Source organism: Nothobranchius furzeri, chromosome 2 (genome assembly GCF_043380555.1).
Source record: "Nothobranchius furzeri strain GRZ-AD chromosome 2, NfurGRZ-RIMD1, whole genome shotgun sequence".
NCBI lineage: Eukaryota > Metazoa > Chordata > Actinopteri > Cyprinodontiformes > Nothobranchiidae > Nothobranchius > Nothobranchius furzeri.
This window is the reverse complement of record NC_091742.1, coordinates 73,299,817-73,321,463: the sequence shown is the minus strand read 5'-3', so window position 1 is coordinate 73,321,463 and position 21,647 is coordinate 73,299,817. Positions and strand designations below refer to the sequence as shown.

The 21,647-nt window shown below is 43.0% G+C and overlaps 1 protein-coding gene across 5 annotated transcripts in view; it reads right to left on the bottom strand.

Moving 5' to 3' along the window:
* The window catches only part of adamtsl3 (ADAMTS-like 3), a 193,177-nt gene that overhangs the window by 7,001 nt on the left and 164,529 nt on the right, over window positions 1-21,647 (bottom strand). For 4 of the 5 annotated variants that reach the window (XM_015946509.3, XM_015946510.3, XM_015946511.3 and 1 more), the window contains 11 exons: window positions 13,628-13,739; window positions 13,367-13,505; window positions 13,221-13,271; window positions 12,940-13,144; window positions 11,394-11,541; window positions 11,225-11,309; window positions 5,438-5,724; window positions 3,082-3,211; window positions 637-847; window positions 370-549; window positions 117-270 (listed from right to left, as the gene is read on the bottom strand). In XM_015946509.3, coding sequence (XP_015801995.3) covers window positions 117-270; window positions 370-549; window positions 637-847; window positions 3,082-3,211; window positions 5,438-5,724; window positions 11,225-11,309; window positions 11,394-11,541; window positions 12,940-13,144; window positions 13,221-13,271; window positions 13,367-13,505; window positions 13,628-13,739 — 1,702 coding nt within the window. Of the gene's footprint in view, window positions 1-116; window positions 271-369; window positions 550-636; window positions 848-3,081; window positions 3,212-5,437; window positions 5,725-11,220; window positions 11,310-11,393; window positions 11,542-12,939; window positions 13,145-13,220; window positions 13,272-13,366; window positions 13,506-13,627; window positions 13,740-21,647 lie in introns of those variants that run through there. The other variant, XM_054747523.2, reaches the window with a different exon arrangement.

Sequence of the window (21,647 nt, the reverse complement as noted above, 5' to 3'; positions counted from 1 at the left end):
AGCAGAAAAACCTCAAAAATGTGCAGGAAAGTGGCCCTCTAGGACCAGGATTGGCCACCACCACCATCTAATAATACAAATGATCCTAACAGAGCCAATGAGAGTATCCCTCTTACTTTCACAGTGCTTTGAAAAGCATTGTCTGACTCTAATAGGACGGACCATCATGGAACAGTTCTTTGAGTCAATAGTCCAATATTGTCCATTCTCTCCTTGCTTCTTGCAGACAGCTTGCAGACTCTGAATGCCATTTCCACAAGTTACTGAACACTGGACAGAGATAAATAGGCATGTTGGCAAAACCTGAACAGCAAAATAAAACTGCATGAAAAAAAAAACCTGTTGGTTCCTATCTGAAAAACAAACTACCTGAGACCAAGCAGTTGTAACCCAGTGAGGGGGACAGTCCTGTATGCCACACTGCCTCTGGTTTGCAGGGCGTCTTGTTGTGCAAAAGGTGTCAGGCAGTTCCAGAATGCTGCCATCTGCTAAGCGTTGTTTACAAAGCACTCGTCTCTTCTGAACTCCCCCTCCACAGGTCTGGGAGCACTATAGAGATGACAGTATAGATAAACCAAGGGTTTGGTGTGCTAGATTTGGGTAGATATGGCAATTATTGAACATGAGATACTTTACCTGTCCCCAGTCACGTGTGTCCCAATTAGGCGGGCAGTCAAAACGATTGCATGCTTGGAAAGCACTTGGTTTGGGATTCTGACAGTCCTCATCCTTCAATACTGCAGTGTAGCGGCTGTCTTTAGACGGCTGATGAGTGCATGCCACAGAGCGTGTGATCAGACCAACCCCACATGTAGCAGAACATGAGCTCCACTCACCTGTTTCCCACCTGTGAAAACAATAGCCACCTAGTTCATCATCTGAGGCTAACTTATAAAACATGATATATGTAATTATTATTAAATCTAAATACAGTGCTGTGAACAAAGTCGAGTCTAGTCCTTGATCCAGAGGGACGTCTTGGAAAACGTTATCAGTATGTAAATGAATGGAAACTGAATTCATGAAATAAGAGTGAAAAGGCTAAACGAATACAATCCCCCACTGTGTAATGGGATACTGGAGAAAGACCTCAGCTATCGTGTCATCTTGAATGTTTCTAGTTGTCTACAGGGAAGAGCAGTAAGTGGTTGCCAACAATGACTTTAAACCAAGCCATCAATTCATCGTCAAAGGTAACTTTAAATTTTGTGCTTGTATTCCAGTCTTAGGACTCAGTCCAAGAACTTTCAGCTTCTTTTCAAGGTTTCAGCAACATTAGATCTGGTTTGACAGATTAAGTTAGATTTCAAATCAGTTTATATTTACTTAAAGAGTCGGGGGATGGGTTGTGGTGGGCGTTAAGGATCGGGAATAAAGTTTGTTCGAGGATTGGTACAAACTAAATCTTATGGCTGTCTTCCCTCTGAGAGAACACTATCCAAAGAGTGTAGCTTTTTATGAGGGGTGAGGTGAGGCCTCAGGGAGGAAGTCAAGGGCCAAAGGAAATAAGTCTGATACAGGGTTTGTTGTGCGTGAAAACAAGACTGAAGGCCTGGAAAAACATGCAAGCAAAGCTGCAAGCCTCTGGGTTTCTGAGAAGAGTGTGAATGGCGGAGCACTGACAGTATGTGTGGTGGTGACCTGAAACGTGGCCTACCACAAAATCTACTTACCGTTTATCCACAATGTAGATATGATTAACAATTTGCTATTTGATTGTTTAATGCTCTAGATGAGTCAGTTTTATTTTGAACGAACAAAAAAAAATCAAGAGAATAAAATTCTAATTAATTATTTTATTGGTCTTAACTAAATAGAATACAATGTAAGTTCTCTCTCAGCAATCCCACTCAACTCTTTTAAATGACACATAGGTTTAGACACTATGAGCAACCACTGACTTACATAATAACTATATAGAAGGGGCACTTTGAAGCCAAACGAAACCACATCACCCCTCTGGGTGGTTCCAGAGTAAGTTTCGTGTTATGATAAAAACTAAACCCCAGACAATTATCTCCAAACTTTTGTCAGTTTTTATCTTGAAAAGTAAAAATATAATTTTTCTTAGACATTTGGTTGTAATTAATTGTATTATATTATAATTGTACCCAACAGTGAGACCTGAGGCGGGGAGGAACGGCCCGCCTGAATTCGAGTGGTGTTTTCCTATTGGACTTCTGTGCTCGTCATGAATTGTCCATAATGAACACATTAAGGTGTCCATGTGCTCTTGGCACCAAGATACCTCAGGCTGCAGCTCGATTATCGACTTAGTTGTCGTCTCATCTAATCTGCAGCTGCATGTCTTGGACACTCGGAGGGGGTGGGGGGTGGGGTGGGGGGCTGTCAACTGACCACTGGCTTCGATGGTGGGAGAGGAAGCCAGTCAGACCCGGCATGCCCAAATGTATTGTGAGGGTCTGAACATTTGGTGGAGTCTCCTGTCAGTATAAGTTTCAATTCCCACCTCCGACAGAACTTCCAAAATGTTCCGGGTGAGGCGGGGGACTTTGAGCCTGAGTGGACCATGTTCCGTGCTTCTTTTGCCGAGTTGGCCGACCGGAGCTGCGGCTGAAGGATCGTCTGTGCCTGTTGTGGTGGCAACCCCCGAACCCGCTGGTGGACACCGACGGTTAGAGATACCGTCAAGCTGAAGAAAGAGTCCTATCGGGTCTTTTTGGCCTGTGGGCCTCTAGAGGCAGCTGATGAGTAGCGGCAGGCCAAGCAGAATGTGACTTGGGTGGTCGTGGAATGCAAAATCTTGGGCATGGAAGGAGTTTGGTGAGACCAAGTATTTTGGGTGGTTGAAGCATCCCCCATGTCTTTTATTTTTATTTTAGGATGAGTTTAATTTCTGAACTTTGGTAGATTGTAAACTCGCTGACTTTGGATCATGTCCTTATACAACCATCCATCTCCGCCAATCAGCGGCAGCGTCATTGGACTCAAGTTGTCTAAACTATAATGTGTTGGGAGTTTTTTTGTGCAAAACAAGGCGGCATACCAGACACAGGTAAACACATTTCATATATAACCACAAAGGTGAATATGACATTTGATTGGCCGGTTTTACTGTACCTAGGCGGGCAGGGCTCAGCATTACAGTCCTGCAGGAGCTGTGGAGGCCGTCGAGAACTCTCACACAGGCTTTGGTCTGCTGTCTTCCTGGTCTGCTTGTTCAGGCAGATCACCACTGCTCCCTGCACGCCTAGAGTTCAAAAGCACAAAGAAGGTGCACAGTATAACAAAAAAGGTACTTCAGACAAAATTTTGTTGAACTCTGAAGTTTTACACACAAGCTTATAGGTGAGCATATGGGCCAAAATCCCTCCCCAGTGATGTGAGAGGCTGAGAAGGTCATACAGAAGACAACTACTTTAAGTTATTGCTGTAATTTTATAATGTTTTAAATCATAGGGTGTGCTTGGCTTTTCCACACACCGCTCCTGCAATTGAACTTAATTTAGGTTAAAATAAATAATGACATAACACAATATGTCATGTGGAGTATTTGTTAAATTTTAAGACCTACAGTCATAATAACTAAATAAGCTGTTTAATGGACATATAAAGTTGCCATCTATTTATATGGTTTTCTTTGGCATTTTATTCAATAATGCTGGTGAAACTTAATACAGCTGGGCTTGGTAGACACAATCTTCTAATAATGTTTTCCGTATAAATTTAACCTGAGCGTGCTTTATTATTACAGGATGGGTCAAACAATTTTATTTTATCGGTATTGTCAGATTTGTCTGAATTCACACTTTGAGTGTAAATTTTACAAAATAAATATTAAGAAAATACATTTGCACATATAAAATGAGTTCATCAGCCTAGTTGAGTTCCAGCAGAGGTATAAATGTTTTCAGTAGGGCCAGATGATCTGAAACATAAAACCCTGGGACTGTAAAGGGCGTGGCTCCTTACGACCTTAAATGAAGTCACAATTCTGAGTCATCTGTGGAATAAAACAAATTAAATTTCATAAATGCACCAAGGACATTTTTGAAAGCGCAACAGGAGGCTTGCATAAAGAACTCTGCAAAGGAAAATGATTTACTATCATATTAAACGTATTGTAAATTTCAAAAAGATAAAAGAGGCACTTAAAATATCACAGTGGTGTAATGGTCCACAGAAACCCAACCCTCAGGATGTGTGTGTGTGTGTCAGGGCAACACTGTCACCACAGTGTGTCTTTTGAATGCACCATGGGGTCAGGGCAATAATATTATGCCACTGGTGCATATTCAAACTTGACAGTAATATTGCCTAGGGGCAGAATGGGACAATAATTCAGTGTGGGAATTTGGTACCAGCCCAGAGCAGACCACTCAAGGCTAGGTTATACATCTCCGTCAGCAACTTTGCATTCACATGCGCATATATTTACAGAGATGTTTTCCTTTTATACTTCTCCTGTGTCCTTGTGAAGCAATTGCCCACTAGGATAGCAGAGGGCGTAGCGCTTTTCCGGGGCATCCTGCCATCAATGCAGTCATGTCACAGAGCAGCAGTAGCTCAAGGGGTTGAGCAGGTTGTCCAGTAATCGGATGGTTGCAGGTTTGATCCTGGCTCTGGACACAGAATTCCACTGTTCTACGTAACCTACCTCTCCTGCTGGTGGGGGTCGGAGGGACCGGCGACTGTGTTCAGCAGCCTCACCTCTGTCGGTGATCATCACCAGTGAGTGAAGGGATGAATGACACACTGTAGTGTAAAGCGTTTTGGAGTCCTCTGACTCTGAAAGGCGCTCTACAAGTACAGGTCATTTATCAATATCATTTGTCTCTAGTGTGTTTATATTGTGTTTATGTATTTCAAACTTTTTAACACAAAACAGTCGTCCGCCTCTTCATTCAGTCACCACCTCTAAACTCACGTTTCACGTAATAACCTGACACAAATAAAGGTTTGCTGCGTGTCTTTGTACTCCTTCGGTAACGGGTGCGTAAACGTTGGACTTTTACCACAAGACGTTTTTCAATCTGCTCTATGTCTGTCTCTAGATATCTCTGGCTCTCGTTTAACTTATTCATTTTTTTAGGGGAAATGGCTGTGCTGTTGATTAAGTTAAAGGAAGTGGCATCCTGAACAATCACAAGCTTGCGGGCTCCGTAGTTTTCGACTGATGGTTAAAAAAGTGGATTCTACTCTGTCCACCCTTGCAAGACGATTGGAGAGCTCTTGCAATTAATGGACATGTGATCTTGGGGGGGGGGGCAATAATCACGGTAATACCGAGTGGGCCACTTCAGTAATCGGGAGTTCTCCTTATCCCTCCATCAGATAACCTTATGAGAAAAACACATAAAATGGCGCCACATAGCCGACACAGGCTGAGCACTTATGAATGACCAACGGCTCCTTGACTGCATGTCCACTTTTCAGCAAAGCAGCACCATTGTTTTTGTTATGTTAGGATCCTTACCTCCTCCACAACTCTCTGAACACTCCGTAAAACCCTCATACTCCCAGTCGTAGAGTTCACCGGCATGGGTTATCTCCTCCTTCTCTTGTCGGGCATGGCCCAGTCCTCCAGGGCAGGGTTTGTTGTAGCAAGGCTGACTTGTAGCAGGTTTTTCCCCTTCACACTCATCATCGGGCAAGTCAGCAACACTCTGGGAGAAGGACAGCATCACCTGGCATTTGACCGTCCGCCGCTGCATTCCGACTCCACATGTCCTGCTGCAGGGCTGCCAGGGACCAGGAATGTATCTAAAGAATCAAAATATTCATGCAGCACACGATACAGAAAGTATTCAGATTATTATGTTTCACACAATCTACACAGGCAGGCTTGGAAACTTCACCCAAATACATACTGTGACTAATAAAAGAGCTGTAAAGTATTAAGAGCCACCTGTTCCAGGATGAAGGGCACATCTATGTTCAAATTTAAGCACGAGGAACTGAGTATTTAAAGCCTGAAGGGTGACATCTGTTGTAAGCTCTTAGGAAATGGAGAATAAACACAAATACAAACACAAGACAGAGGGAGAGAGCTAAAGTCCGTTTTATATTTAAATTTTACTGACAAATATGCTCAGTGAAATGTTGGCCTTAGACCCGTACAAGATCAAAGAGAGGGAAAACTCTGGAGTAATTCAGTTGTGTTTACATCTGCTGATTGGGGGAGACTGTAACAGCCGTTCTGTGCCAGTTATGTGTTCCTTCAATACCCAAGAGAGAATACAGCAGTCAGGATATCTATTAGATAGCTTTAGAAGAACAACATCTGTATTATAATCTGTAAAAGAGACCTACTGTGGAGACTAACCTGTGGTAGGAAGAGTTTTCAACTGGCTGATTTAATTGGACAATTTCTGACTTAAAAAAAAGTATTATCGCCATTGGTCAGACCTGGGGCCGCACAGTGGTGCAGTGGGTAGTGCTGTTGCCTTGCAACAAGAAGGTCCTGGGTTCAAATCCCAACCTGGGATCTTTCTGCATGGCGTTTGCATGTTCTCCCTGTGCATGCGTGGGTTCTCTTCAGGTGCTCCAGCTTCCTCCCAAAGTCCAAAAGCATGACTGTCAGGTTCATTGGTCTCTCTAAAGTGTCCTTAGGTGTGTGTGTGTGTGCTTGGTTGTTTGTCCTGTGTGTCTTTGTGTTGCCCTGTGATGGACTGGCTCTCTGTCCAGGGTGTACCCCGCTTGCTTGCCTGGAGACCGCTGGAGAAAAGCACCAGCCACATCAGAGGAGAGCACGGCAGGATTTGGAGTCTTATTTCCTAATATTTGGGAATCTCTTCTCGGATTGGATAACAGCAATGCAACTCTACCACTGACTTGATTAGCTCTGCAATGGTAATGTTTTATCTCCACAAATAACACAAACCCGCAGAAGCTTCTGCTGTGTGATGAAGTTGCTATTGCTAATAGTTAGCTTATACCAGATGAAAATATCATCAAAGGTGTCCTTAATGACATAATTCCTAAAATTAGGTCAGCTAAATATGTAAATGCCTTTAAAAACCTCACAGCTAACAGAACAGCAACCGCCAAGAGTTTAGCTAAGTTTACTTTTTATCCAATAAGTTATGTATTAGAGATTGCTCATGCTTATGCACACAAACTGGAATGTAAACTTGGAAAAGGTAAGTCATGTATGAATTGATGTACTTTAAATGTTCCAATGAGTGGCACAAATGTTCCTCTCGCACAGCAGCTTTCACTCGTGTGCAGCGTTCCTCCTTCTCTGACCACAGCACAAAAGCACCATGCTGTTTTACAAAATGCCTCAATAAAGAGCTCTAAACCACTGAGAAGTTCGCTCTTGACGAGAGCGCGGGGACCCGCTTCAGTTTGGACAAATGAATGAAACGAATCACAGTGAGAGCTTGGATCTGGAACAACAAAGTCAACAAGCAAGTGCACAGAAATATTTATCTTCACGCACAGTTAAAGTGCATCTGTCAGTTCAAAAACAATCCTGATTTCTTTTGTGGCAGGAAACAACCGATTTCTGTTCTGTCTGCCAAGACTTCATGTTAATTGTATCAATTAAATTTCCATCAACAGAAATACTGTATGATGAAAAACAGATTTGGCCAGGTTGTGAAGCTCAAATAGATTTTGAGCAGTTTCCCCACTAGGACAACATTTAAGGCTTGGCAACAAAGGTGCATTAAGCCTAAAACAGGAATTTCCTTCTCCTCACCCTCACATCTGTGATTTGGCCCCATGCGACAGGAAGATATTGCTGTTGGCTTGTGAATGCATCCAGATTATACGTAGATATTTCTGTGATTTTTCAGGAAACATTTTCTTCTTTTTTCCAAAACAGAACAAAAAGCAAATGTTTTGGCATTTCTTCTTCTCCTTCTCTCTCGCTCCAAATATAAGTCAAAGTAACTGATGTTTAAAATGGGATAACTTGTTGCTAATGTAAGTCATCCAAAACACTGGGCAGCATCCAAACATTGTCCTTCTTCAGGGGACAGAACATCTGGAAGATCATAGAGTTTGATGAGGTAATGCTGGTAGGCAGTGACCAGAACTCCAAAAAATATGTTTTTCTCCTCTTTTCCCCCTCAGCTTCCCCTTCTTTACCTAAAATAACCTTGGATACTTAGAACACTTTCAATGCTACAAATTTTTTTTTTAAAACAACCCAAGGACAAACATTTGGCAGCTGGAAGGTATGTGCACAAACAGGGGCACAGTTTGACATCTGTTGGCCAAGTGCAAGACCAACGGTTGGACATTTTGACTTGAGGTTGAAGAGGATTATTGCTGACATGAACACAACCGTGATACTGTGGTGGTTTCACGGCAGCACCCAACCCTGTCGGTTTCAATTTCACCTCCAGATTTATGTCTTTAAGCTTTGGGTTTGGAAAGTTGTTGCCTGTGACATCACTTTTGCTTTATGTTGAAACTCCTTCTGTAATTTAACCCTCTGGAGGCAGGCGTTGCAGATTTGCAACAGTTAAAACCTACCTACCTGGTTACTCCACATACGTATTTCATGAGCGTTTTTAAACTCAGAAGTACCCCTGAAGGACTTAGTTGTTCGTTCTTTTATGAAAACTTATTTTGAGCCTGAGAGGGTTGAACTTCTACTGACTTTGAGAACCAAGTTAAACTTGAAATTATAGATCGTGAAGCCAATTTTTAGAAATCAAGGCAGGAAAAAGCCAAAATTTAAAGTAATTTTTGGTGGGTTTGCTTTTTAATTCAAGCCATTAAAATTTTACACATATTGGAAACTGATAGATTTTAAAAGACAGTGGTGAATGTGCTGGAGAAGGTTCTCAGTTATCCAGGTCATGGTAATCCAAAGGGGTTCAAATGAAGGCAACTGGACTTCTTTGGTTTCTTGAAGACGTTTCGCTTCTCATTCGAGGACCTTTATCAATTCTGACTGAACTGTGGGAGAGTCAAGTTTATAAGCTGTCTGTTGTTGTTTAAGGAGCAGAAAGTATCTATAAATACCCTCCTCCCTACCCCATGAGGAGATGTTGATGCCTTTAGGTCCTATTGTGTTGGACTGGTTGTTTTGATTAGATGCAAGAGGGTGTGACCTAGACTAAAACTGTTTTGGGATCTGGTTTAGAGCAGCATTGTAGGTGATGGAAAGGTTAAACCTGAGGCCTCCCCGTCTGTTTAATGTCAGTTTTTTTTGTATTTAACATAGAAAGCTTCCTTTACTCCTCTCTCAAACTATATATCTTCTCTGTCCAAAATGTGCATTGTCATTTTCAAAAGTGTCTCCCTTATCCTTCAAGTGTCCTCGCTTGCCTGCGATTTTGAGAAATCAAGTGGTCACACAGGCCGCGCCGCTGAGCACTTCTTGTAAAGTTGCGCGATAGCCACAACATCACGCGGGACTTGAGAACAGGAAGTGGGAAGTGACTCTATTGTTAATACGTGATCAGACTTGCTGTCGTGTTTTGTGAGACTCTAATTCATTAAAAATGGGTAAGGATGCTATTTATTTGAATATTTTAAGATTGATAGTACTTTAAAGTTATCAAAACTGCGACTGGGTTTGTGCCGTAAAGCCGTTCCACGTTGTAATGTCTGTTGTAAAGTACTCCACAATGCTGCAAACAGCTGCGGCGCCGCAGAGCTTCAAATTGAACTACCGACCATCTTCAGCGCTCCTTGTGTACCCACTCTCATTAACTATAATGGCTTCTATTTAAAATGACGACGCGGGTGTGGCGCGTCTACCTCCGGTGTGCCCTAGGCTTAAGTCACACCCATCTACTTCTGGACCATGGGTCCCCTACTGGCAACAAGAAGAAAGAGAGGCTGCCTATGCTGCCTTTTGGAAGACCCGCTCACCTGTTAACCACGTTTATTCATTCTTCGTCACAATTTCTAATTTTCCTAGATCATTCTCCAGTCATGCAACTGGAATTAGTCTGTGTTCCCGATCCTTTCCTTAGTCCTGCTGTAACACTGATTATATCAGTCTCAGAATACGTCTTGGGCACTGAAGTGTTACTAGAGCTGACTGCACATCTTTACAACACAGGGTCAGCATTTCAATGTTTGGGCCCGACCCAAGTTCGCAAATTTAAGTCGATGATCAGATTTGTTCCTATTTTAGTGTTTTTTATAAGGGTTTGTATTTATAGAGATGGTGTTCATAGATCATTAGTGGCAGAAATGGTCAAATAAATAAATAAATAAATAAATAAATAAATAAAATATCCAATAATACAAAGTTGACAGACAAAAAAATGACCAAATTTATATTCCTTTATGGAGATAAATGCAAGAATCTCCATGCAAAATATTATTTACGCCCAGGAACAAAGTGATTTTCCTACATCAGTTGGAAGCAGTGTAATCTCATGAAGCAATCTTATGTTCTGCTAAAATGTAGAAATAAATCTATTTGTAATTATAAATTTTAATTGAGGTTTCATATCACACAGGAGCATTTAAATAGTGTATATTAGTGTAATGTTTCCTGTTTGTAGTTCTGTTAGATGCCCATTTAATTCAATTATTCTGTGTTTTAATACTTGATTGGGCACACAATTTAGTCGCTTTAGTAATTTATACTTTAGTATTATAGTAATTTATTCTAGTTCTATTAAGAAGGGATCCATATATCCCTGCATATTTTTATTAAAAAGTAATGCTATAGTTACTTTTCCTGGAAATTAGAAGGTGTCCCTGACTTTTATCCAGTGATGCTTAACTCATTCACTGCCAGCCATTTCCTGATCAGAAAACCCCTTCGCTGCCAGCGTTTTTCAGCATTTACACTATTTTTTTAAGAGTCACAGAACGTTGCGCTCTAAGATGATGTCGACGCCAAAACTACCAAAACAAAGAGTAGACTCACCTCTTACATCAGGAAGAATCAGCGTGTTTCGAACGTTATCCGTTCTTTCATAATCCGTTGTCGAATTGTGATCGGCAGAAGATTTTCCGGTCCGCACCTCACTTCTTTTTACAGCAGCTGCCCAAAATGATCTCCTTACACATGGATTTTTTGCTTCCTGATCACGTGACGTGTGACGTAGGCGGATGAAGATCGGCTTTAGAGCTGGGATGTTTGTTCTCACCGTGTGGGGGCTCGTTCCGACGCCCACACAGTAAAAACAATTCATTGGCAGTGAACGGTTGGATTTAAAATGAGGACTTATGTCGTTAGTGGCAGTGAATGAGTTAATATGGCAATATTGCTAAATATCTGTCAAGATAATCGACCAACCAAATGATTGGTCCAAGAAGAAAGCGTATTGGTACTCACGTTGGTTCCTCTGTCGCAGTGACTTCTATCTCTAGTTCTATGGCCTGCTTATGCCACACAGGTTTCGCTTCCACAGGTAGTGTGTCTAAAGCAAATTGCACAGATATGCTTAATGTTGCATGCAGCCATTGGGAAATGAGAGCAGCTTTGGTGGTTAAGATTCCCCAACCTATAGACTTGTAGCAGGGCACTGTAACCAGACACTCCTCCTTGATGTGGGGTTTGGTGGTGGGGTTGCAGCCTCCGGCATGAAGCCCTCTGTGATCGATGCACAGCACCACTCTGTAACGCAGGCCCTGACCACAGGTCATCGTGCACTGGTGGCGACAGGTCAAACAGTTTTTTCACACATGTCTACTGTGGTTACTTCCTTTTACATGTAGTTTATAAAACATGTAACTCAATGATAGTGAGAAGAGAAAACTTCCAACATCCCATAAAAGTCTCCGTTCAGGAGCAAACTTTGTTCATCTCCTGCCAAACCAAGCATTTGAAATGCAGGGGAGGAATGTGCTATGCAAACAGCAATACCAGGTTTTAACGGGGCAACAAATCTGGCTCCGTGGGTTTCAGCATGTCCCCGTTTAACTGGTGAGGCAGAAAAAAGCCAGTCAGGAAGTTGTCGGAGACATTTATGGTTAGACTGGTTACGGTAATGGCCGCTTCAAAAATAAAAATCTAAAACAGCGTGGCCAAGTGGGTCAGACTGATGAATGTCTGTGTGTAATGGCATGGTGTAAAGTTGGATTCAACTGTTGCATTTTTACCCTAACTGTAACTGCTCCTACCAATAATCACTAATAAATTCATAGCTTTTAATTACATTTCCATTACAATTCCCAGAAGGACTTTTGTACTGGCCTTCCTTTGTGACAGATGCTTTTTTCCAGGTAATGTAACTAGGCATTTTGATGTTTTCTTTCCTCTTTTAACAAATAACACCTACAACATCCACCCATTTCTCCTTCTTATGTACAGTTGGGTCACATCAGATGCTACTGGAAACCCTCTCTCTTCAGTGACCATCTCTAGCTCCTCCTATGGGATCTCAAGGGGTTCCCAGGACAGAGAAGATGTATAATCCCTTCAGTGAGTTCCAGGAAACCAGAAAACATCCATAGAGTCATGAAAATGAGGCTGACCAGAGAGTCCTTACTCTGAGCTACCATGTGATACAGCCCCTTACCTTTTCTCTAAAGCTTGGCACTGCCACCCTGCAGAGGAAGCCCATTTCAACTACCTTGTTTCCAGAATCTCATTATTTTGGTCATGATCTAAATTTCATAACCACAAAGCCATAAATTGTCTTTAGCTGTGCGGCAAACTGCTTATGGGACCTGAAATGCTCCGTGCCGCAGCCGATTTTGATCAGCCCATAGGCTATAATGGATTCTATGTGAAGCAGCAACCTTCCACTGCCATTCCGTGCCGCTGATGCCACCAGTGTGGACCTAGCATAAGTGAGAATTGTAATGTAGATGGTACGGGAAATTTCCTTTTATCACAAAATACTGAAGCAACACTCGAAGTACTGAAGAGTGGAATTCCAAATGTCTGTCATGACTATGTTACACCTCTGATGCAGGCTTACCCTTTCACATTTCAACAGCTACAGCTTTGTGACTACCTAAAATTGGCAAGGTGGCCTTGCAAATCAGAACACTTGGCTTCATCAAAAATGTTTTAAAAAAATCTAAATAAAGATGAGTACTTACAGGTGACCAATCCTGTGCCAGCCAGGTGGGACAATCAAAGGCATTGCAAGGCTGCAGGATGGCAGCTTTCGGATTGTAGAGACACTTCCACTCGTCTGTGGGAGTGATGTTTCCTTGGATGTCTTCCTCAACACATGTGACAGAGCGACTCTGGATGCCACCGCCACAGGAAGTGGAGCATGCTGTCCAGGGACTGCTTTCCCAACTGAAGCAATGAAAGACAACTGAGTGGATTTGTGCTTGGTTGTAAATATTGTACGTTAAAGCAGCAGAGGACATACCGAGGCAAGGGGTGGTAGAGGTCATACGGCATAATTTCTTTGTAACCGTCACTAAGAGACAGAAATAATGAAGGAAATTACGTATATCAAAGTAAATGTGATGTTACAATTCAAAGATTTTACTAATTAAAGAACTGACAACCAACCTGTCCAAGCAGGGCTCCATGTTGCACTCCTGCAGTTTGGGCTTTGGCTTGACGTTCTCTGGATAGTAGTGACAGTACTGGTCTACAACCACTCGACCACTCCGTAGATCAAAACACTCAGCGGAGGTGAGCTGGTAACCTTCACACCAGAAATGTGAGCAGAATAGCACTTACATAAGATTTTATTAATGTCCATATAGGAGCGAACAAGTTAGTCAAAAAAAAAAGAAAGAAAGAAAGTAATCTAGGTTTTAAATTTACCTCCACCACATGTGACAGAGCAAGGGAAGAAGTCAGTCTCTCTCCAGCGATGGACGATGGGCTGATAGTAGATGTACTGGACAACACTGTCTGCTCCACTGGAAAACTGTAGCTACACAAATAGGAGTTTATAAACAGTCAACTTTTCTGATTATTCACAGTGATTTTAAAAATAGAAAAAAAAACAATAAACGTAATGATAAATGAAATGTCTCTTTCTTTGATTGTTGATGAAAAGTGAACAAATAATAATAATAATAATAATAATAATAATAATAATAATAATGCACTGAACTTATATAGCGCTTTTTAATACACTCAAAGACGCTTTCACACTCTCACATTCACACACTGCTAGTGATGGTAAGCTACTTTGTAGCCACAGCCGCCCTGGGGCGGTCTGACAGAGGTGAGGCTGCCATTTGGCGCCGTCCGCCCCTCTGACCACAACCAAAACAGGCAAGTTGGATGAAGTGTCTTGTCCGAGGACACAACAGTAGAATACCCCTGGCAAGAGACAGAATCGATCCCATGACCCTCCGATCATGGGGCAACCCGCTCTACCACCTGAGCTACTGCTGCCCCAAATGGCATCCCATTTGCAGGACCTGAAATGTTGTGGTTCAACCCTCCCACTGTCTTTATAGGTGACCCCGAGAGGAAAGTTGACCATTGAGCAGGATTGATGGTTTATCCCCTGAGGTACACATGGCAGGGGTGAGGTAGTACTCACTCCTCATACCTGCCACATGGACCTCAAGGAATAAACCATCAATCCTGCTCAATGGTCAACTTTCCTCGCGGGGTCAACCATAAAGACAGTGGGAGGGTTAAGGGCCAGTCTCTGTGCATTGAGGGTGTGATGCTAAATGTCCCATCCACTCATCTGCACAACACAACTAAGTTTTAATAAGCATCTGTTGGATTATTTGAGGGTTAGCTGAACTGGGTAACTTCACTTCTGTTTCTAGCTGACTTTTAGAACTCAATCTGGTTCCAGACTAGTTCCACAATTACTTACAAACACCCAGGGACTCACTATGTTTTCATTTCGAATAATACTTGACATGCAGTCTTGTCTTACACACAGTTTCCTTGGCTCTCGTTTATCAAACATTCATAGAAACTGTTCCATATTCCATCATACAAATGAAAAAAAGAAATTTCGTACAAACGGCCTAAATCATTATTTATGAAACATGTGGTGGCCTCTGGTACACATGTTCCTCCGCAATCATATGTTGATAAATCCAAACTGTATTTTACAGTCATTTACATACAGAAACACCCTCAATTAACCACATTTGGTCTCGCTACATCCTCAGCTCGTGAGGGGAATCCCAACATCCCCCCCTCCCAAAAAAAAAAAAAACTACATTGATAGTGAGATTGAGGCACTGGCTGCCAAAGTAAAGAGAACCAGACAAGTTGCAGAGGTTGTAAATGTGGTTGGGACAGAGGAGAGGTTCCTGTCAGGAATAAAGAAAAAATTGATTCCTTATAAAATAAAATATGATAAATCGTAAAGGTCTGGGGGTTCTATTTTGTTGCCATTTACAGTTACATTGAAGGAGTTGTATGCATGTTCTTTTTGGAGTTAGTTTTGTTGATATGAAATGTTTGTTGTCTGCATCCAGACTTCTCTGAGCTGTCACCGGGGAACAGAGGAGTTTCTGGGCGTTCTCATAGCTGTCAAAAATTGAATATGGACTGGAATCAGATTGTTGCGGTTTGCCAGTTGCCCCACAAATGGTTCCAAATTACAGTGTAAGTCCAGAAGGATCTCCTTCAGGAATCAGATCAGTGTACTCACGGAAGACACATTCCCTCCAGAATACAAGCTCTGCTAAAGCTTCCAATAACACAAGATCAGCCATGCTGCGACGTCAGATTCTCGTCGGTCATAAGTGTCTTTTATGGGTTCTAACACCAGTTATGTGATCAAGCTGCTTTTCCACAGACATTTAAATCACTTATTGGGTAAAAATATTTACTGGATGAGGAACACGTGTGTATGACCGAAACCTTCAGTACTGCAGTTCCCCCATTCTACCACTAGATGCTGTTCATATGGTCAGAGCTGTTCTTATATTTAGGAACCTTTCTACTTACAAGTACAAAATGAAGAATACCATGCAACGAGTAAAACTGTCCCAACAAACTAAATATGCACAGATCTGTGTGTAAGTAGGGTTAAAGAATCAGGGCACTGGAATTAATACAACAGGAAGATGCCAACACTTAAAGGAGACGTGACCCAGACAAGGGGAGCCTGTATTAGATGTCAGCTAAAGCTCCGGTTACTTTTTGGTGATAACCCAAACAGTCCATGCATGTTCTTGTACCCTGTAACATTTCTCAGTTTTTTTACTTCTAATTAATGAATCAAGTTAAAATGGAATCACTACCTCGTCGTTTTTATTGAAGTACTGTTGTATTAAATTCAAAGGCAAAGACCTGAAGTTAGTTATTTTCTTTTTAAAGTAATACCTTTTGAGGCCTTATTTTGAATAACTTTGTTAAAATTGTGAGCATGAATTCCTCATGGTTGGAAGACTGGGTTATTTGAAAGAGCCACAGTGCAATCAAGTGGTTAATGAGTGAAATACATGTAGGTGTGACCAAGAAAGTTTATTAAATCAGAGCTCAGACCTTGTGGTGGCAGAACATAGAAGAAAGATGCCTTATGCAAGCCATTAGCTCTCAAAAGTTACAGTAAACTCAGAGCTCCATTTTGTTTTGTTTTAACTTTCTACATGAAACCGGAAAACGGCGCGGTCCGGTCGAGTCCTCACATTAAGAGTTAAACCCAATTTCGAACAGTTTCTCTTATTTGATCTCGTTTGAATAATTCGGACTCGCGGTCTGAATTGCACGTTTGGGTGCAGCTGGAGGAACCTAAGGGTCAAGCCAAGACTGATGAGGGCCACACACTCCCTTCCATGACCGATGTTGACCGACCAGGGAGCCAGCGCCATCTAATCCAAAAAAGGCCCCGGCACGAGCCAGGACCCCAGGCTGTGGCAGCCGCTGGCTACCCTTCCGGCGACGGAAAAAGGTCTGTGAGCATCTCTATCTGGCTGGTTTTCTGCCATAAGCCGATTCGCAAATTCAGATTATTACATTTCTTTTGTGGCGTGTTTTATTTCGATCCCAAATTCACATTTAGCACCCAAGATCCCCTTCCTTCTTCTGCCATAACGAGCCACACAAACACACACACTCCTGCATTCTTATACCCATAGGAACCACACACACACACACACACACACACACACACACACACACACACACACACACACACACACACACACACACACACACACACACACACACACACACACACACACACACACACACACACACACACACACACACACTTTGTTCTCCTTTCAGAGATTATTCCAGATATTTACTATAATCCAATGTGTCACCAAATTTCCACTTTTATTACAGACTAGTAATGTCGTCGCACTGCCATAAAGCTTTGGGTTTATTCACTTACTTATTCTCATGCATGAAACAATAAGCTGCGTTTGGTTCTCTTTGTCAATTGTCACAACTGATGTTTGTAATAAACTCACAAAACGTAAATAACGCCGGATCATTGTCTAGCAATTCTAGGGAATAATCGGCACATTCTGTCAAGAATGTATCCTTTAGATTAATTAGTGGTGTTAACTCTGAGACTGATTACATTGCGAAGATATAGATATTAAATCCAACGGTCCAGTTCCGAAAACTGGTGGTGCCCCGATTAATTAATATAAGATTATAAACAAGCTAAATCTACACCACATTTGAAATATAGATATAAATCTATAGTTATCGTTACAATTGTTTTCAAAAAATTGCAACTAAATCTTCCAAGATTCCTGCAAGTTGTTAAAATTAGTGACTGAGCAGAGTAGTTGCACAAAGGTTTTGCAGCCACAGATGTGTTTAAAATCTTGATGAGACTGGTATTAGATTCTAGCTACCTGCTCTAAAAAATTACAGAACTTTTTATTTTAAGAAGTAAATTTCATTTTTAAAAGTCAAATGCATTGTTAATGTCACTGCAATGATCTTGGAGATGATTTTATTTTACCTGTAAGCTGACAGATACATAATTTTCTTCAGAGTAGAAGCCAGTTTCAGTTTCTAAACTGTGAGGAGAGGAAACAACACTGAAGTTTTTCTGGTCTCAAATAACACATCGGTGATAGCTCGATTCTCACGATCTGAGGCGTAATCAAACCTAATTACCCAAAATTCAACACCAGCGAGGCATCAACTTCACATTATTTTCCCATCTCATCACATTTGTTACAACACACCCTGACTCTTTTTCTTCAAACAGAAATAACGACTTCAATCATTTCATTTTGTGTGGTAAGAGAAAACACTCTTTCAACAGGGTGTGGGTTATATGTTTTAATTCATTTTGGCTTCTAAGCATGTTTAATCGCTTTAAAGTAAATCCTAGAAGGATTTGTCTCCTGCTTTCATAAACACTAGTCTGTTCTCTCCTTTCGGTGCTCTTATAGCAATCTGATCAAAGATATTTCAACATTTAGAAAACAGTACATTTTAGACACTTTTGATTAAAGTCTTCTGGCTCTCATTCATATTGAAGAGTTCATAATGGAAATGACTGAACTTTCTCAGATGAATTAACCAAGTGTCCAGCTTGTTATTTTACAGTGCAGCATGAACTAGCTGTGTGCTTTTTAACACATCAGAAAATTACACTTTATAGCTTTTAGGAGTTCTGTTTCCTCCATTCCAAGTCATCGTCTCGTCGTCTTCGTCTTCCCCCACTTATCAGGGTCCGGGTCGCGGGGGCAGAATCCCAACTAGGGAGCTCCAGACCATCCTCTCCACCAGCTCCTCCGGCAGGACCCCAAGGCGTTCCCGGACCAGATTGGAGATGTAACCTCTCCAACGTGTCCTGGGTCGACCCGGGGGCCTTCTGCCGGCAGGACATGCCCGAAACACCTCCCCAGGGAGGCGACCAGGAGGCATCCTGACCAGATGCCCAAACCACCTCAAGTGGCTCCTTTCGATCCAGAGGAGCAGCGGTTCTACTCCGAGTCTCTCCCAAATATCCGAGCTCCTCACCCTATCTCTAAGGCTGAGCCCAGCCACCCTACGGGGGAAACTCATTTCGGCCGCTTGTATCCGAGATCTCGTTCTTTCGGTCATTACCCAAAGCTCATGACCATAGGTGAGGATTGGGACGTAGATCGACCGGTAAATCGAGAGCCTGGCTTGCTGGCTCAGCTCCCTCTTCACCATGACAGATCGGCTCAGCGTCCGCATCACTGCAGACGCCGAACCAATCCGCCTGTCGATCTCCCGATCCCTCCTACCCTCACTCGTGAACAAGACCCCGAGATACTTATAGTGTGTTCCAACTATAGGGGGATTACACTCCTCAGCCTCCCTGGAAAGGTCTACTCCAAGGTACTGGAGAGGAGGGTCCGATCGATAGTTGAATCTCAGATTGAGGAGGAGCAATGTGGTTTTCGTCCTGGCCGTGGAACTGTGGACCAGCTCTATACCCTTGCAAGGGTGATGGAGGGGGCATGGGAGTTTGCCCAACCAATCCACACGTGTTTTGTGGATTTGGAGAAGGCTTATGACCGTGTCCCCAGGGGCACCCTGTGGGGGACGCTCCAGGAGTATGGGGTGGGTGGCTTTCTGTTGAGGGCCATTCAGTCCCTTTACCAGAGGAGCCTGAGTTTGGTCCGCATAGCCGGTAGTAAGTCGGACCTGTTCCCGGTAGGGGTTGTATGAACTAGTCGACTAGTCGACTTCACGGCTCTGTAGTGACTTTTTATGCCTGTCATCGACTAGTCGCTGTCACGTGATAATGACTGACAAGATGCAGTCCTCCAGCAGGTGATGAGCCCCCGCGTCGGGAGGCGGAGGCGACGCACTGTGCCAGAGTGTCGGTACTGACACCAGCGGTAAAACAGACATTTAACCAAACTGTGACCTTTTCCCTCTTGCAATTTTACCTTCCCCTCACCCCCATCCTAATCTTAACCAGTTTCCGCATGCAAAGCTCTGATCGTTGACGTGCTCCAGACATCTGCGTCCTGAGCACCGCCAAATCAGGTGTCACCACCTCAAAAACAAATGAAACACGCGATCGTTCATGTCGGCTTATTTCCTTTAATGCTTTCTGTTATTTGTGCTTGATGCGTTTCGCTGCTGCGGAGCGAGGCACATCACCTGTTTTGTTCTCCGGTGACGCACCCCCAAGATTCCACTATCTCCGCTCCGCTCCGGCACGAACTCCGCAGCAAAAACGGTCCCATTGTAGTCGGCCGGCGAGCAGCGGCACTCTGCTGTTTTTGTGGTCGGTAGATCTTTTAGAACTGCAGTTCAAAGGTAACTCATGAGGTGAATATATATGAACACAGGTAGCAGTTTCTCTTTAGGATTGAGAGGAGATGCAGGAAGATAATAAACAGACAGGACAGAAAAATAGACAAATAAAAACAAGTTAGTTTTTGTACCTGCTGTTGCAACAAACAGACACCATTGAAGGTAATCAGGAGTGAGGAACAGAAAATGAATAATTATTTTAATGTTTAGAGCAGCAGGAACTCCGAGAGGCTGCAGGCGCATCAGTGAGTTTGCGGCTGCTGCGCAGGGGGAGGGGAGAGGACTGAAGTAGGATGCAGAAACTACCGTTGTTAAAAGAAACGTGTTAACTTAGAAATTTCTTTCTTTCGATTTGGGCGCAATTTTAATTGTCAAAAACTCCAGCGGACCTACCGACCCCCCCCGCTTCAGGTGTATGACGTCATCAACGACTAGTCGAAGTCGACTCGATTTTCATTACTTGACTGTCGACTTTTTAAAAAATTAAGTCATGCAACCCCTAGTTCCCGGTGAGGGTTGGACTCCGCCAGGGCTGCCCTTTGTCACCGGTTCTGTTCATTACCTTTATGGACAGAATTTCTAGGCGCAGCCGTGGTGTGGGGTGTGTCGAGTTTGGTGGCAGGAGAATCTCGTCTCTGCTTTTTGCGGATGATGTGGTCCTCCTAGCTTCATCCAGCTCTGACCTTCAGCTCTTGCTGGGTAGGTTCGCGGCCGAGTGTGAAGCGGCTGGGATGAGGATCAGCACCTCCAAATCTGAGACCATGGTTCTCGACCGGAAAAGGGTGGCTTGCCAACTCCGGGTCGGGGAGAGGTCCTACCTCAAGTGTAAAGTCACGTTGATCAAACCTGCAGAAAAAGTTATTGAAGTTGTCTGCCATGCGAACGCACACCTCTGCAGGAAGCACAGAAGATGTCACTCTAGAAGGGAGCCCAGCCAGGGTTTTGACCCCCTGCCAAGCATCCCTGGCTCTACCGTGGTTAAAAAGCTTCTCCACCCTGTCTTTAAAGACCCTTTTAGCCGCTTTGATTTCCTTGTTCAGCTAGTTTTGAATAAGTTTACCCTCTAGTCTGTTCCATGAGTTAAAAGCTACTTTCATTTAATTCAGAGTAGTTTTAAGTGATTTAGTGATCCAGGGTTTATTAACTGAATACACTTAAATTGTCATCTTGGGAACCAGCATGTCAACACAAAAGGAGATGTAAGATGTTATTACATCTGTAGCTTCCTCTAAGGTGTTGCCTGTGGTCAGCTCCTCCCACAGAGTACAATCAAAACAACCCTGAATAGTGTCCTGCACCTCACTATTCCACTGTTGGATGTGCTTTTTCACAACACCCTCTGTAGCTTGGTGCGATATGCTGGGACTAGGTGGATAATATTATGGTCTGCGGTGCTGAGTGGTTGGTTTTCTGTAGGCTCTGATGAGTCCTTGATATTGCCATAGCAGAGGTCGATTGTTTTATCGCCTCTGGTGGCACAGGTGACATACTGGTGGTAGGTTGGTAGTTTTATTCAGTCTACAGGCATTGAAGTCCCCAAGGACAAACACGGGTGAGTTGGGGGAGGCGTCTTCCAGCTTTTGAACACATGATGCGATCGTCTCTGATGCACGCGTCACATTACCCAATGGGGGGACATAAA